We start from the raw sequence: 17,427 nt of genomic DNA, 5'->3' as shown, positions 1-17,427 counted from the left end.
AACCTGTGTTTCTCATGTATGGACTTATTTTAGTGGCCTTTTATGGCAGCGTTTGTGTTCATTGTTTCTCATCCTGCATTTGACGGATCAGTGTGTCTGAGTGCTACCTCTGAAAATGTTATTTATTTTGTGAATTCGGGGCTCTGTAGCTGCAGCTGACTCTCAAAGCTTAATGCTGTTTTCAGCTCTCACACTCCTCCATCCCCCCATTCCCCTCCCCCCCCCCCCCCACCCCCCCACCCCCCGGGGTTCAAACACCTAAAATACATTTCTGGCCTCTGGGAAATTCTGAAGAAACAGTCCCTGTTCATAACTGCATCACAACACAACAATAGTGCATGTTTCCAAAACAAAAAAGGGGCAACATGGGATTCACTCGACAAAGTACTTCCCAAGCAGTCTGGAAAAAGCCTCAAATCTTTTGATAGTTGATTTCCATGCTGTGATGGTATGAACTAAGAGCAGTGGCTGTATAAAATGAGAGATGGCTTCAGCCGTAAAATCTATGGTATACCTCAGAGCAAAGTAAAATATACAGAGGATACAGGCAGAACATAAAGCAGCAATGTACAAGTTGAATACACAGAGGAAACAGACAGGAACATACAGCAGCAGTGTATGAAAAAACGTACAGATTTGTAGCTGGAGATGGCAGAAGTTAATGCTTTGACTCGTGGGGAATGAGCTATTATAAGACAGAGGGTATGGCTCAGAGTGAAGGGAGATGGGTGATTCTACAAAGCCATATTCAGACTGACAAGCACTACATCAAAAAAATGGAGCATTCATTTCAATGAGACCATTGTGTTGCGCATTGTGCTGCTGGCCAAAAATTTCTGTGCAAGAGAACAGACCAGGTAACAAGTCTCAAGCTATTGCCTCTGTAAGGCTGAGCTAAATGTTTACAGAATCACAATCAGAAATACTTTATTGATCCCTTAGGGGAAATGATTCATTACAGCTGCTCAGATGTAAAGAATAGAGCACTATAAGAAATAAATATAAAAGAGTTTGAAATAAAAGTATGTAAATACAAAGCTATACAATAAAATAGAAATGAAATAAACATTAAAATAATAATGCATTATGCTACAGTGTACTTAAGACACTAAAAATTAAAACATTAAAATATATATCGTCACTGTGCTGAGGCTGCTAGTTTGAAAATTAAACTACAATATAGGGAGAATAAAACTATAGAATTAAAGTAAACATAAGAAATATGTATACTAATATGTATTGTATGTTGAACCGATATATACACTCAAGAGGTAAAAAAAAAGCATGTTGATATGCTTAAAATGATAATATTAACTTGTTGATGTTTAACCACGTTCATTATCTTAGTTTAGCATATTTTTGTAGCATATGCTAATTAGCCCAAAACACAAAGTAGAGCTGCGGCAGATGGGAATGTCTTTTTTTTTGGGTATGTGTGGTATTAGTCATGACCCAAAGTACTGCCCAAATTTGACTAAATGATGGTATTAGATGAAACGTTAAGGGATCACCAGAGTGATTACAAATGATATTATACAAATACGGTGATCTAGAGGAAAGTCAGGGAATCACTCAAGTCATTAGGGTTCATCTTCTTGGGACCATGAGTGTGTGTACAACATCAGTGCTACTGTTAAAGGGATAATGCACCCAAAAATGATAATTCAGCCATTATCTACTCACCCAAGGACGTCATTTGAACTCAGAGTTCAAATCACATTTTTCCAAACAACTTTTTATGTTGGGGCTTCAGGACACTTGGATCACTACGGACGAGCAGTATGGAGATATTTTGTGGTTTCAATTATGTGTTTTTTGACATCTTAATCTGGGGCGCCGTAAGCCTCCATTAGGTGGAGTTGTGCTGCTACCCCCTCTCCCCTGGGATCTCTGCAAGGGATGTGAGGACTCTAAAACTTCACCTGAGCCTCCCTCGGCATATGGGTGAGTAGATAATGGCTGAATTTTCATTTTTGGGTGCACTATCCCTTTAAGATTTTTCAGTCTGGACTAAATTGATGGACTGACCAACACTGCCATCCCTAGAGTCGAGCTGGCAGCATGGCTAAAGCCTTATAGAATGGCCCTTGTAGCCATAAGCGTAGATTTTTGGGGGTCACATGGGACATGTCCCACTCAAAATTTAGAACATTTGCCTTTGTCCCCCCACAATAAAAAATGAAAGTAGCAGAGGGCTTTTAACGAAATTAAAGACATTTTTACCATAAATTGATGCAGAAAAATTCCCTAAAATGCAGGAACTCAGGTGTTAGATGCTCAAAATTTCTTGGCGGAGGAACCTAAACCCCAAGTTTTATGTGTGTCCCTCCAATTTTACAAAACTTAAACAAAAACAAAACTCACGCCCTTGCTTGTAGCAGTGTGCTTGGAATAATGATAATCCTTATTTATAAGGCGCTTTTCAAAACAAAGAGCTTTATATGTCAATAATTAAAAGAGACAGGACATGTAAACAGCAACTTTTAAAAGAACTGATAGAAACACTATATAAAAACAGAGGAAATAAAAGACAGTCTGAATGAACATAAAACTCAAGTAAAATCAGGAAAGGCTCTCTGATAAAAGTATGTTTTGAGAAGGGGCTTAAAAGAGATCACTGAATCAGCCAACCTGATTTCCTGAGACTGTTCCAGAGCTTCGGGGCCCTGATAGCAAATGCTCTGTCCCCTTTAGTTTTCATCTGAGCCTCTGGAACAGACAAAAGGACCTCAAAGTCTATCCTGGCGTGTATGATACTAAGAGGCTGGAAATATAGCTGGGAGAGGGACTATGAAGAGCCTTTGAAGTGATCAGTAAAATCTTAAAATCCATTCTAAAACATACTGGGAGCCAGTGTAAAGAGGCTTAAACTGGAGCGATGTTAGTCTCCTGTTGAATCAGGACAAACGTATGCTGTTGTATTAACGTTCCAGATTCCTAAAACCCTGCAACAAATGAGTAAAAACTCCTGTGCAGTGTTGATATCTGCTAAACCGTAGAAGTGGACTTCCTGGTTTGTCTCATCTTCCCACCGGTATCCGTGGCAACTATCCACACTGACATGGCCTCTCACTGTGGTTTATCAGCGGGCTATTGTTGGTCTGAGCATGGTCTGACACTGACACCAAACACATTTATGTCGGTGACATCACACTTTTTTTTACATCAATCTCTCATCCTGTACTGGAACACCCCAACAGACATACACTTAATACACTGAGGAGAGGAGGTCAGGTCACATATTGTCCGTGCTATTGATGGATCTACACCTCAAATGAAAGTTCAAACTTCACAGGAGGTGTGTGACATGAGATGTTGTTGGCAGCGTACAAACAGTTTCAAACCGGAAGTCCATCTTTTCCTGGAACATCCACCAACGGCACATAAGTAGCCTATTCATTAAGGGCTATACGGCCCTTTGGAGAAAACATGTAATCTGATATTTCTCAGCTGCTTTAATGTATACACATCACACACAGCGCTCCGCAGGCTCCAACAAAACCATTATGGCTGTCAGGAGAGCAGACTTTGATTTGTAAATATGTTGTTCTCACAGATCAAAGGCAGCATCTTCAGATGGACAGAGCAGCCTTTGAGTAGGAGCTATTGAGTTTCATGAGCGAGGACACACACAGTTAACTTCTAATTACAAAGATGGCCCTGCAGAAGAGCCCTCTGATCAAAAGCCTGGTTCCAAGATGGCCAGCATCTCAATCATTTGAATTTGCAAGACATCCTTCACCATCAAAGGTGTTGTTGAATGGGCTCCTCTCGCTCAAGACACTCCAAGACAAAAGGAGTTTGTGACAACAGATGATAACAAGCAGAGCCCGAGGTGGGGAGAGCACTTTGTTTTAGTGGGGTGTAGGAAAGATATTGTTTCCTTGGTTAAACAAATCATGAGACGCTCTTAGAGGTGCTCTGAAGAGCTTTTCAAAGCTGAACACCACATCCTGGTAAACACTACAAATGCACTGATGTAAATATATATGGATATATTTAAAGTCAAGATGAAACGGCATTTCAAAGTAATCTCGCTTCAGTATCGTGATGTATTTCCAAGTGAAACAGGGTAGGCAGGAGGGATGTAACAGTAAAAGGAATTTGATTTGATTGTTCAGAAGTGGCCGTGTCATAATGGTTATAACAGTGAGGCCCTGACCCGAGGGACGCAAAGGAATGACTCACCCTACTTCGCCTTAGATTGGCTAGCACTTATCCCCTTCATTGATTGGATTGGTTAGTTTAGGGCAAGAGGAGTAAGATAAGCTCAGGTTAGGGTAAGAATGGGGTACCCAGAAGGTCAGTGGGTAGAGCGGGCGCCCCATGTAGAGTAAGCCAACCAAAGTAAGGGTAAGGTGCGTCATTCTTTCGCTATCCAGCAAAATGCGAATTTGTGACCCATTTGATATAACACTGGCCACACTGCTATCTGTCAGTACCTCTATAAAATGCCTTGCACCTTGCATCTAAAGCTTTCACAAATACCTATTTCCTCAAGTGGATAAAGCTGTTTATAAAGCTTTAAATGACCTCACCCCTCCATATATCAGAGATTTTCTATCATGTTATGTTCCAGCCAGATCGCTGTGGTCCTCCACTGCTTTACTTTTAAATGTTCCTCATGTGTCCCATAAAAGTCCTGGTAAGAGCACGTTCTGTTTATACACCCCTAAACTGTGGAATGTGCTACCTCTGGATACTAGAACGGCGAGCTCTCTCTGTATTTTTATACACAAATTGAAGACTTATCTTTTTAATCTGGCTCTAAATGTGGAGTAACATTACAGTCTTGATTTAAGTGATTTATTTACTCTCTTTTTAGCCTGTGGAGTAGAAATTAGTTTGTTCTGTTTTGGTTGGTTTGCTTTTTTAATATTTTATTGTCTTGTGTCTGTGTCATTCCAGTTTTGCCATGTGAAGCACTTTGGGCTGCATGTTTATATGAAAGGTGCTCTATAAATATAGCCGAGTTGAGTTAAAGGACAACTTCTGTATTTTTCAACCTGGGCTCTATTTTGTGTGCGTATGATTCATGGGTACCACTCGTTCTAAAATTGGTTCAGTATTGAGCCACGAAACGAGCTAAAAGGGTAATGGGGGCAAATGCGTCCCGTACAAAAGGCTACAGAAGCTTTTTTTCGCCACTGACCGGTTCAGATCGCCAGTGTTATCTCTGTAGATAGCATATTGTAGCGGCCCTGGGGCAGTGGTGACTGTGAATGAGTGGTGTCAGCTGTCAGTCAGTGTTGGAGCAGAGAGGCGGAGGGCGTCCCCGCTCGGTATTGTAAATGAGTATGTGTGGGTGAAGTGTGTGTTTTTCGCCACTGACCGGTTCAGATCACCAGTGCTATCTCTGTAAATAGCATGCTAACTTAGCCTTTCCCTTACCTCTGGGCTGTGTGATGTCACGAGCTTTGCTCCACTGTGTCTGTAGCTCTCTCTACTCGTGGGACAGCCGTTTTCTTGAGGAAGAGGTGTTTCGGGATTGGATGTCTTCTCTTCTTCGGTGGGCAGTAGTCATCTTGGGAGAAGTGAGCACTGCAGACACGATGGTCTGTAAGGGGCAGTGTCTGGAGAGGAGTGTTAGCATCCATTTGTAGCACAACTAGCCACAACTTCAGCATCTTGCCGTCCGACAAAGGCAGCCTGTGAAAGCTGTACGGGGTGTCGCGCAACATCCTGTTCTTGTGTTCGGGAAAAAGACCCATTTATTTAAGCACTCCAAAAACTCCGGTAACACTCCAGGGGGTAGCACGTAAAAGACTCTGTCCTCTGACTCTTCTAGCGTAACACACACTTCACACACACACATACTCATTTACATTACCAAGCGGGGACGCCATCCGCCTCTCTGCTCCAACACTGACTGACAGCTGACTCCACTCATTCACAGTCACCACTGCCCCAGGGCCGCTACAAAATATGCTATCTACAGAGATAGCACTGGTGATCTGAACCGGTCAGTGGCGAAAAAACACACACTTCACCCACACATACTCATTTACAATACCGAGCGGGGACGCCCTCCGCCTCTCTGCTCCAACACTGACTGACAGCTGACACCACTCATTCACAGTCACCACTGCCCCAGGGCCGCTACAATATGCTATCTACAGAGATAACACTGGCGATCTGAACCGGTCAGTGGCGAAAAAAAGCTTCTGTAGCCTTTTATACGGGACGCATTTGCCCCCATTACCGTTTTAGCTCGTTTCGCGGCTCAATACTGTACTCAACTCAATACTCAACTCAATAATTTTAGAACGAGTGGTACCCATGAATCATACGCACACATACACATGGGGAAATAGAGCCCAGGTTGAAAAATACCGAAGTTGTCCTCTAAATTCGAGCCCGTGGACTGTGACCATAGTATTTTGGGGAAATGGAACCAAACTGACAGAGCATGCTGTTGCTGCCTTGCTAACTTATGCTTAGCTCTGTGCGGCTAAACGTTACAGATTGATTGATGGGTGAATGTCATTATATCATTGGTTGGAATTAGCAGGTACTAGATTATGTATGCAAGTATGTATGTATGTATGGTCATTGAGTTTTTGTATTTTTGTGGCATATATTGTTAAATAGGTTAACAAAATGGCTGCAGATATGAAAGCAAAGGGTTAAAACGGCATTTTTTATTTCATCTCGACTTGAAGGATATGCGTTATATATCATGCATACAGTACAGGCCAAAAGTTTGGACACACCTTCTCATTCAATGCGTTTTCTTTATTTTCATGACTATTTACATTGTAGATTCTCACTGAAGGCATCAAAACTATGAATAAACACATGTGGAGTTATGTACTTAACAAAAAAAGGTAAAATAACTGAAAACATGTTTTATATTCTAGGTTCTTCAAAATAGCCACCCTTTGCTCTGATTACTGCTTTGCACACTCTTGGCATTCTCTCCATGAGCTTCAAGAGGTAGTCACCTGAAATGGTTTTCCAACAGTCTTGAAGGAGTTCCCAGAGGTGTTTAGCACTTGTTGGCCCCTTTGCCTTCACTCTGCGGTCCAGCTCACCCCAAACCATCTCGATTGGGTTCAGGTCCGGTGACTGTGGAGGCCAGGTCATCTGCCGCAGCACTCCATCACTCTCCTTCTTGGTCAAATAGCCCTTACACAGCCTGGAGGTGTGTTTGGGGTCATTGTCCTGTTGAAAAATAAATGATCGTCCAACTAAACGCAAACCGGATGGGATGGCATGTCGCTGCAGGATGCTGTGGTAGCCATGCTGGTTCAGTGTGCCTTCAATTTTGAATAAATCCCCAACAGTGTCACCAGCAAAACACCCCCACACCATCACACCTCCTCCTCCATGCTTCACAGTGGGAACCAGGCATGTGGAATCCATCCGTTCACCTTTTCTGCGTCTCACAAAGACACGGCGGTTGGAACCAAAGATCTCAAATTTGGACTCATCAGACCAAAGCACAGATTTCCACTGGTCTAATGTCCATTCCTTGTGTTTCTTGGCCCAAACAAATCTCTTCTGCTTGTTGCCTCTCCTTAGCAGTGGTTTCCTAGCAGCTATTTGACCATGAAGGCCTGATTCGCACAGTCTCCTCTTAACAGTTGTTCTAGAGATGGGTCTGCTGCTAGAACTCTGTGTGGCATTCATCTGGTCTCTGATCTGAGCTGCTGTTTACTTGCGATTTCTGAGGCTGGTGACTCGGATGAACTTATCCTCAGAAGCAGAGGTGACTCTTGGTCTTCCTTTCCTGGGTCGGTCCTCATGTGTGCCAGTTTCGTTGTAGCGCTTGATGGTTTTTGCGAGTCCACTTGGGGACACATTTAAAGTTTTTGCAATTTTCCGGACTGACTGACCTTCATTTCTTAAAGTAATGATGGCCACTCGTTTTTCTTTAGTTAGCTGATTGGTTCTTGCCATAATATGAATTTTAACAGTTGTCCAATAGGGCTGTCGGCTGCGTATTAACCTGACTTCTGCACAACACAACTGATGGTCCCAACCCCATTGATAAAGCAAGAAATTCCACTAATTAACCCTGATAAGGCACACCTGTGAAGTGGAAACCATTTCAGGTGACTACCTCTTGAAGCTCATGGAGAGAATGCCAAGAGTGTGCAAAGCAGTAATCAGAGCAAAGGGTGGCTATTTTGAAGAAGCTAGGATATAAAACATGTTTTCAGTTATTTCACCTTTTTTTGTTAAGTACATAACTCCACGTGTGTTCATTCATAGTTTTGATGCCTTCAGTGAGAATCTACAATGTAAATAGTCATGAAAATAAAGAAAACGCATTGAATGAGAAGGTGTGTCCAAACTTTTGGCCTGTACTGTATGTCTGTGTGTGTGTGAGTGTGTGTGTGTGCTCACATACAAACTCATCAGTATGATATTTTGCAGTCGTCCTTTCAAGAAGTCACTGAATTCCTGGAAAATTCGACACAAAAGCAGCACAGCTGCTCGATCCATTATAAATTAGTACTTTGTGTCATGCTCTCATTCATCAAACAGCACCTATTTACATCCCATTAGTGTAACAGGATCAGATTTCTATTTGAAACCACCTACTCCTCCCACCGCCAGGAGTTCAAGCTACCCATGCCTCACATGTTCTGCATGCATATTAATGCTCTGTCATCTTTTATATCCTATGGCCATTAGCTTTAACATATGGGGAAGCCCAACCATCTGTGCAATGCCAGCTATCACCCTGACATCACATAGTGCATCTGGAGGGCTCCTTTCTAAAAATAAAAATGATTTATGGTGTGTGTTTTGACAACACATGAGATTACATTTTATATTTCACATGATAGTTCTTTGGTTCAACTTGAGTCTCTTTGTATTTTAAAGTGCTTGCTTGTGTGCTCCTGAATTGTGCCTGTTGAGGGCTTGACAGCTTTCACATTCGGCCACAAGATGGCGACCTCTCCATTTTTTTTTTCATGTTAACACTGTTGGCCAACGCATTCAAATGTTCTCTCATGTGTGCATATGTTCTCTGCTTCTACCTGACCCCTCACAGACACAATACACTTCAGACTATTTTTTACCTCTGCCCTGCCCCTGTTTTAATAATACATTGCGCAGAGAGGCGCACAGTCATGACAAGACAGGACAAACAGCAGGGTAAAAATATCACCACAGGGCACGGGGCTTTGATGCCAGAAGCCGTATAAAATATTTTTATTACACTGAAGTGTTCTTTCGGTGGAGGTATTTGTGTGCTCAGATGGCACCGAATGTTAGCAACGGCTGTGAATCATCTGATCCGTGCAGTATATACAGCCTGGTTACTTCAAACATGCTTCAGTACATCACAGCTAGAAATCCCTGGCACAGGCTGATATAGCATAGATGTTTATAATGCTGTGGGGCGTAGATTTTCAGTGGACGCAAGGGCCACAACCCCCTCGATACTTATAACCCCACAATATAAACATGAAAGTAGAAGAGGACTTTTACTTGGACAAAACTGAATAAATTTGCACCATAAATTGATGCAGCAAGGGCACAAATGTTGCATAAAAATCACCAGAATGCAGAAAATTAAGTGTTTGATGCTTAAAATTTGACCCCCAACCCTCCCCTGTTTAATTTGTCTCCCTTCCCAATAACAAATTGAAACCTACTCCCTTGCTGGGGACTACTTGCGCTTGGCTTACATCTGCATAATACATGTTTATCTCTGTTGACATAGTGACAGCCGCTGTGCTCACACACTTAAGACAACTGTTCACAAAAGATGGTGAAAATTCATTATTACAGTCAAGGACAGAACAGAGATGTCCTTGATAACCACGATGCTCTGGCAACCAAGACAGGAAGTGAGAAAGAAAAGACAAAAGAGGCACACAGATAATATTGTCTAAATGAAATGAGTCTCCAGCTGTGAGCACACTGTACGACTGTCGAACCCCATTAAGTCGACTCAAAATAATGACTTCTTCCCCCTGTAGTTTCTGCAGGACATGGCCGTGTGCAAAATATAGCACAGACGGGTTGGTGTGGTTGTGAGGGGATCTCCACTGTCAGCTCGACATAGACACTTCTTTGCTTTTGGTTTGGGCAGAAAATAGAGCTTGAGAAAGAGGAGCACGCCACAGTAATCGTACGTGCCCTCGTTTGCACTCTCCGAGAAGGGGGTTGGAGGTAACATGGCTGCTGTTGTGATTCCATAACCAATCATTTAGAAATGTTACCTGCTCAAATCTTAAGACGACAGTATTTTCAGATGCAGAAACATCTAATCTGATGGAAAGCATTTTGATTTCTATGACAGACTCTTTCCCACCTGCTCAAACTTAACACACTTTTTTTGGTTCAGAGATAGAATATGTGTGTCACATCTCAAATATGCGTCTGGAACAGCTACAGTAAATCAGGCCTGAAGTTGTGTAACGCGTGCCCCGGCTTTAAGAATTCCCAAACACTTGGCAAGTTATCACGCCTCTCAAGAGGAGTGAGCGGCGGAAAAAAAACAGGGACAGATAGGAGCTGGAGGCTGGCTGATAGCAAATTAGAAAGGATAGATGCACGTTAAGTACAAGAGGGAGGATATTAAAGAAAGGTTGCGAGTGAAAATAAGAAGGGAAGTGGGTGACAGCGAAGGAGACAGAAACAGCAGGAGAACAGAAGATTTAAATTGGAAGAGGCAGTGTTATTAAGAACAATCTTACCCTTGCAGTGCTTTCTCTCCGAACCAGTCGCCTTTTCCGAGGCTGCGCAGGTAGACGGGCTCTCCATTGGGCAAGTCTTCCCTGGTCACATTAACCTGGCGAAAAAAGGACGGAGATGCAGGCGGAGGAGCGTTAAAGAGAGCAGTGTGACAGGGAGGAAGATAGGAAGCAAGAGAAGAAAGACGAGGTCCCTTATAACAGTGTGAGGATGTGCGGCAGGTGAAGGAGAGAGTATTTCATTTACACATCACTCCAAAAGAAAGTGACACGTATATGAGTTCTCACGATGACAGGTTAATCATACTATTACAAACAGCCGTGACAGATATCTCCGTGCATGAGTAGTCTGTTAGAAATAGGTGACTGCCATCTCTGTGAGGATCTGGGAGGCGTCTCTGACCACTTCATTAGCCAGATGACATGTGAGCGATGGCACTGTGCTGTGCCGCTAGACTTTACAAATCAAAGTGATGGCACTTGAGTGGATTTTAGAAGAAGTGAATGGAGACCGTCGTTACGCCTAATGAAGGATCTTGTCTTCTTCCATTAGTCAAGTTCTGCTCAGGTGTAGCAGCGTATTGAGCACCGGCGCACTGTAGCGCTGCCAACACCTGAGTGACAGTGTAATTACACACGATGTAATATGATCATGTGGGAGGATAGAGGCAAAAAAGCAAAGAGAAGAAGAAGAGAGGCTTAGAGGGGGTAAGAGGTGTAGGCCAAAGGGCGGGCTGTGTGTTTGTTGTGAGATGCCAAAATTTGGTGGAATGTCCTCTAGACAAAATGCACCGTCTGGTGGAAAAAGCCAAGCGGAAAGCATCGGTAAGGTCAGCAGCATATGTGTGTGTTCCTGCGTGTGTTCATGTCTTTGTCCCAGTGCGTATTTGTTTGTGATGCAGTCGTGACGGCCTTGTCAAGTGGTTTGTATTTGTTTGGGGTCAAAAGACAGTAAAAAAAGGCAGGAAACATAATGTATTTTCATCTTTTACAATGACACATCCTGGACATGTGAACTGATAGAAAATGCAGTGAACTTGTCTCACTCACTGGGACATGAGTGGGGATTTAAGGGATATATTTAGTAAGACATGGAAGCATTTAGTAAGTATATTTCTTTACTGTACAATCACTTAGTAAATCACAAATTTCCTCACGAAACATTATACCAATTGTTTGGACAATGATGTGACGTGCTTATATCACAAAGTCTGCCACAATAGGATTTTGACTGATTCAGTTCTTGGGTCTGTGATCAATATGAGACATATCAGTAAATATCCTTATTGTCTTTTTCTTGGCTGCTCCCCACTGTCTGCCTGGTGCTAGGCCACCAACACTGTTTGAATGTTTAGGAAGGAGGTGTGCTTGGATGTTAATGGTGACACAGATGTGCCATGGGAATTTCAAAATAAAGGCGTATCTTAAAGATATGTCTTGATATTTTCAGACATGTATCACTGCTATTGAATTCAGTGGAATCATTGAATCAATTTATCAATCCAGACCGATATATTGTTACGCCCCTAATAATCACCTGAAAATAAAAATCATCATGTTTTTGTTACCTCAAAATGAGCCATTTATATCCACATGGGGAGTGGGACCTCGTCCATGGAGTTTGCCCCGAACTGACCAACAACATTGGCTCTAGATAGGGGCATTCGTGCCTTTGAGTCATCGTAATGGCTGCTGTAGTTAGAAACTCCTCCTTGACGAGCAGTTTTGGGGGGAAAAAAAAAAAACCACTGATTTTTTTTTTTTTAACCCTTTGACACCTGGAGCTACATCACTTTTCCTGTGCTGCTTTCAGATGCCTTTTGCAAGTATTTAAACCATTGAACCCTGAGGAAGTTGGTGTGATTTCTTTTAAAAACATGGGGAAAAAGGCAAACTGACTTAAACTGAAAATAAATTAAAAGAAAAAAGTGAAAAAAGATAGGGAAAAACTACATTTATAATAATAATAATAATTATTATTATTATTATTATTACATTTTAAAATTATGTTACAGAATTATAATGTTTTCTCAGCAGTTTCTTCAGGTATTTTCCTTATTTGTTTGTTTCCAACTTTCTTTTTCTCTCTTTTTTTTTTTTTAACTAATTTTCTTGCTTATTTTTTGGGTAATTTCTTCCTTTGTTGCTAAATCAAGCCAATTTGCTCAGGTCAATGGGGTAATGTGAAACAGTTTTATTCAGTGTTTTTACCGCTTTAAATCACCCAATCCTTTTGTTTTGCAGAGGAAGAGACCTTTGTAGATAATTCACCCCAGTAAAAACCTCCTGAACATCTAGATCTTAAGTTATCAGAGAAAAAAGTGAGCACACATTAGCAGGTGTTGGGGTAGCAGCTTGTCTGTGATGAGCCAAAATCACCTTATCTCTTTCTTTTGGAGAGGAGGGGACATCTGTGGATAGTTCGGCTCCCAGTAAAAAGTTTTAACTGGTTGCAATCTGCAATCATCGCTGCTAGATGCCACTAAATCCTACACACTGCTCCTCTAAAAGACTGTTATCACAGAGAATAATGTTGATAATGTATGTAATGATGGTGAGGAAGAGGTGTGGATGAGAAACATGAACAGTGAAAGGAGCATCAGGAAAATGTTGAAGAAAATAAGGATGACGAGCAGGGAGAAAATGAGGAGGAAGAATAGTGGCATCAAAGCATGTTCACAATACGAGCACATGAAAGGCCACCAGCAGTGTTGATGCCAGAGTGGACGGCGTCTCATCTGTGCTCAGTGTGAAGGCCAGCGCTGATGACAGAAAGGTGAAATGAAAGTGACTCCATTCTCCTGTCTAGATGCTCCCAGAGCATCTGCACGAGATGATGACCGAGGCGGCCTCCCCCTTATCTCCAGATGATTGATGAAAGCCAACTTCCACCCCAACATACTACCACTTTGCTTCAGAGATAGGCGTCTCTTGCCATGTGTGTCATGATGCCCTGCACCGTGATGGTGTGATGATTAATCTGGTGGTAGGCTATGGGCACGGATCTCACCTTTCCCTTACTGATGATGAAGAAGGTGTCTCCTCTGGCCCCCTGTCTGATGATGTACTCTCCATCTCCATAATGTGTCTGTCAGAAGAGAAGAAGAGAAGTGTTATGCAGGCACACTATGTCTCTCTGGCTCCTTTCTCATATCGGGAGAGAGCCCTTTCTCTCCAGAGACAAAAATGTACTCTTCAGAGGAAGTAAGGCTGAAGTGGGTGCAGGGAGATAAATTGCAATTAGATGCTTTTATTCTCGTTATTACAACAGGCATGCTGTCCAGGGTGCCTCTCATCCTTCCACCCACTGCGCGCTTGGAAACGTCCTGCGACCTTGAATAAGAATGAGCAGGTAAAGAATATGAGTGAATAATTGAATACTACTGCATCACATCTGAAGACAAATCACACCCCTTTTCCCAGATAAAATCCATCCATCAATCCATTTTCTATACCAGGTAATCTTGTTCAGGGTTACAAGTGCCAGAGCCTATCCCAGCGTTGCTGAAGCACAACCTCCGGACTGGTCGCTGGTCTAACAACACATATAGATAGAGAAACACATTCACACACACACGCCTACATCCTGTGTTGAAAATAACCTTCAGGGCCAGATAAGGAATGCATTTGCTCTGAGCTGTATGGTGAAGTGATTCGTGAGTTGTGACATAACTTAATATGATGTGAAAAATCTCTGGTGCTACATGGAAAACCAGATATAAAGCTTTAAATGATCTACAGGACCATACCAACAAACCCTGATGCGGACCTCGGGCTAACATGCATCACTTTTTGTTTTTCATGATTCAAGTCCTGGTGGGATTTTCACTTTACCAGCACATTACAAAAGATGCTGCACAGAGTCTGGACTGAAGACAGAGCTCACTATTTCCTGTTAGATTATAAGCACACTCAGCGCTGCAGTTGACATTTGCCAGGTTTCTATTCTCACACCATTTCACCGAGGAAACGGTACCTCACATCTTACTTCACACTGAGCGGCGCGTACGCATTTCATGTCTGCTGTGCATCACTCAAAAGCAGAACTTCTTGGTATTAATAGGCTGCAGTACAGGTCTATGCATTTCTATGTGGAGCTTTTTCTCAAGCTTGTCCTCAAGGTGAGGAGAACTGCAAAAAAAAATTCTGGTCTATCTAATCAAAAATCAATCGCAGGCCAAAATTATCTATTATTATAGTAGAGGGCAAGACACAGGGCAGTTGGATGGATTCAACTACTATGTGACCCAGCACCACCAACCTGTAGGACCTCTGCACAGCGTTGTACAATGTTGTAGTACTCAGGATGGGCCTCAAGATCACTTTCTGAAGGGCTCGGTCTCGTCTCGCATTTTTCTTGGTCTTGTCTCGGTCTCAGACAGAGGACTTTAGGTTTTATTTCAAGACCAGTCATGACCACAACTGCAGTGACTTCACTAAATTGCCTGAGCATTGTCTGATTTATTTGTTGAAATCATTACTGTAATTTGATGTAAAACTCCCTGCTTCAAATTCTGTTATTAGCAGTTGCATTTTTTGTGGTACACTTCAGTTCAGTTCACAATGAGATGAGCTGAAACTTGCAACTACCTGCAATGCACTGGTCTGCAGTGTTCTAAAAATCTGCCAGATTCCATCAATGAGACTAGACGAGACTGTATCATCTCCATAGAAACAACTCTCTGTACTTCAGCTCTAACCTCCAGCTTTTCAGGGTTATTTTGTAACTGAATATCATCTGTAGCATCTTAAAATATGAATGACGTTAGTGATAGTGAGATACTTGCAACAGGTGCATTTCTAGTAGTGATGAAACTGCAAAAACAAAACGAGCTCCAGATGGACCGCATTCATAATAAATACGCAACAGTAATTTGAATAACAAGTGCTGATTAATCAGTCAATGTGTATGTGTTGGTGACATGCACACAGACAGTGACACACTGTGAAGACCAAGACTGACATACGTTGGGAACGTAGATGGACTCAGGCTTTGTAGGAACGGAGGGCTGTTGTCTGAGAATGCCACAGTAACCAAACATGCCATCTGCAGACAGTTTGTAACTGACTTGGCCAGCTGACTTTGCTACGAGCTGATTGGCTGTTGAAACAGGTGACGTGACTTGTTTTCTAGCAGCTGGCTACTTGATGAGTCGCAGGTGACACATCAGCCTGAGTCGAGCTGAGACGGGCCAGTTCACACCTCTGCAACGTTTTGTCTGCAATGTTCTTAAACAGTTTCATCTTGTTTGGAGTTTTGGCTCTGAAGTGGTCTTAATACACACAAACACACAGGGTATACAGGATTCCCACGATCATGGAAAACCTGGAAAACTCATGGAATTTGACAATCACAATTACCAGACCTTGAAGAGTAATTGAATTAGTCAAAATCAATGAAAGTCTTGAAAAAGTCATGGAATTTTGTTGTGTCGGACACACATCTCAGGTGCTAAAAAATGGCTTAGTAGCGCCCCATATTCAATTTCGACGTTGGAGCCCCCAAAGCTGCTTTGTAACAAGACATACAAAAAAGCCTCTTGGAGGCATGCTCTAAACCCAACAGGAAGTCGGTCATTTTTAATTTACTGTGCAATTTTGGTGTATTTTTGGCCATTTCCAGGGGTCCTAAATGAATGAACTCCTCCTAGAGATTTCATCCGATTGACTCCAAACCTCTGTTTGTCCCACCCCAAGACCATGAAGAAGAAAAGTTATTCAAAGCTTGAATTTTAGTCAAACCGTGTGACTGTGGGATGGCGTCAAACTTAGGTGTCTCGCCACAAAACAGGAAGTAGTTTATAACTCCAGCATACATGGTCCAATCTTGCCCAAACTTCACAGGATTGATGACAGTCCCGCCCTGAACACATCTACATGTCAATAATTAGTGATAAATATAGCACCCCCTACTGACAACAAGAAATGTCATGTTTTCGACTTTGATGTACATCTCCTACAAAGTTGACCAGATCCACCTCAAACTTGGTCAAATAAGCCATAAGACGTTGATGATGCTTTATTGTGGAAACTGTGAGTTTTCATCAAAGGGTGTAGCAAGTGGGCCAAGACAAAAAGTAATTCTTGATCACGGGTCCTTGAAAAGTCATGGTAAAATTTGGAAATTTTGTCCATGAAAATGTGTGGGGAAATCCTGTATATGTGAATAACATTTTCTATGGATGTTTTTTTGGGGATGTGGATTTTTCAGGTCAATTTAAGGAGTGCTTATGGTTTGCATGTTCCACATATTATTCTAAGTGTGTCATGTGGTGTAGGTCTTGGTATTGACTTGGTCTCGCCCTGCCTTGGTCTCGTCCTTGACATAGTCTTAACCCCTCAAACTCTTGTCTCAGTCTTGATATACTTGATATACTTGATCTCAGCCATGTCTTGGTCTCGATTTAGATAGTCTTGACTGCAGCACTACCTCTGCACGTACAGGGAAAACATTAACTTATGTCTAAAAATAGATGAAACCCTGGATGGGCCAAGACAAATACCTCGCTCCACTGATTGGCTGATTATGGGGTGGCAGCAGTCAACAGTCTATGAAGCTAATAAACACAAATTCAGTCACCCTCCCACCACTAATATCTCCCTCAGTCAATAGTGCAAACACATTAATCAGAGTAGATTTATAGGCATCAGAATGCCATGCCATACATCTAATTTTCGGAGGGTTAACATTGTGTGTGTTCTCTCAGCTCACTTACAAATGTCATCCCTGCACTGAGCCTAAATGATTATCTCATTAATTTAATTGCTG

The 17,427-nt window shown here is 42.2% G+C and overlaps 1 protein-coding gene and 1 long non-coding RNA gene across 3 annotated transcripts in view; one reads left to right on the top strand and one right to left on the bottom strand.

Annotated features, from left to right (window-relative positions):
* The window catches only part of LOC144458452 (uncharacterized), a 206,682-nt gene that overhangs the window by 17,717 nt on the left and 171,538 nt on the right, over positions 1 to 17,427 (top strand). The window lies entirely within an intron of this gene.
* LOC117247991 (cGMP-dependent protein kinase 1) overlaps positions 1 to 17,427 on the bottom strand; it is a 154,190-nt gene that overhangs the window by 26,170 nt on the left and 110,593 nt on the right. For both annotated transcript variants that reach the window (XM_033612694.2, XM_033612693.2), the window contains exons 6-7: positions 13,669 to 13,746; positions 10,662 to 10,756 (exon numbers count right to left, since the gene is read on the bottom strand). In XM_033612694.2, the coding sequence (XP_033468585.1) occupies positions 10,662 to 10,756; positions 13,669 to 13,746 (173 nt within the window). The remainder of the gene's footprint in view (positions 1 to 10,661; positions 10,757 to 13,668; positions 13,747 to 17,427) is intronic.

The sequence above is a fragment of the Epinephelus lanceolatus genome, chromosome 17 (assembly GCF_041903045.1).
Source record: "Epinephelus lanceolatus isolate andai-2023 chromosome 17, ASM4190304v1, whole genome shotgun sequence".
Classification (NCBI taxonomy): domain Eukaryota; kingdom Metazoa; phylum Chordata; class Actinopteri; order Perciformes; family Serranidae; genus Epinephelus; species Epinephelus lanceolatus.
Note: the sequence above shows the minus strand (reverse complement) of the source record. Positions and strands in the feature narration are given on the sequence as shown.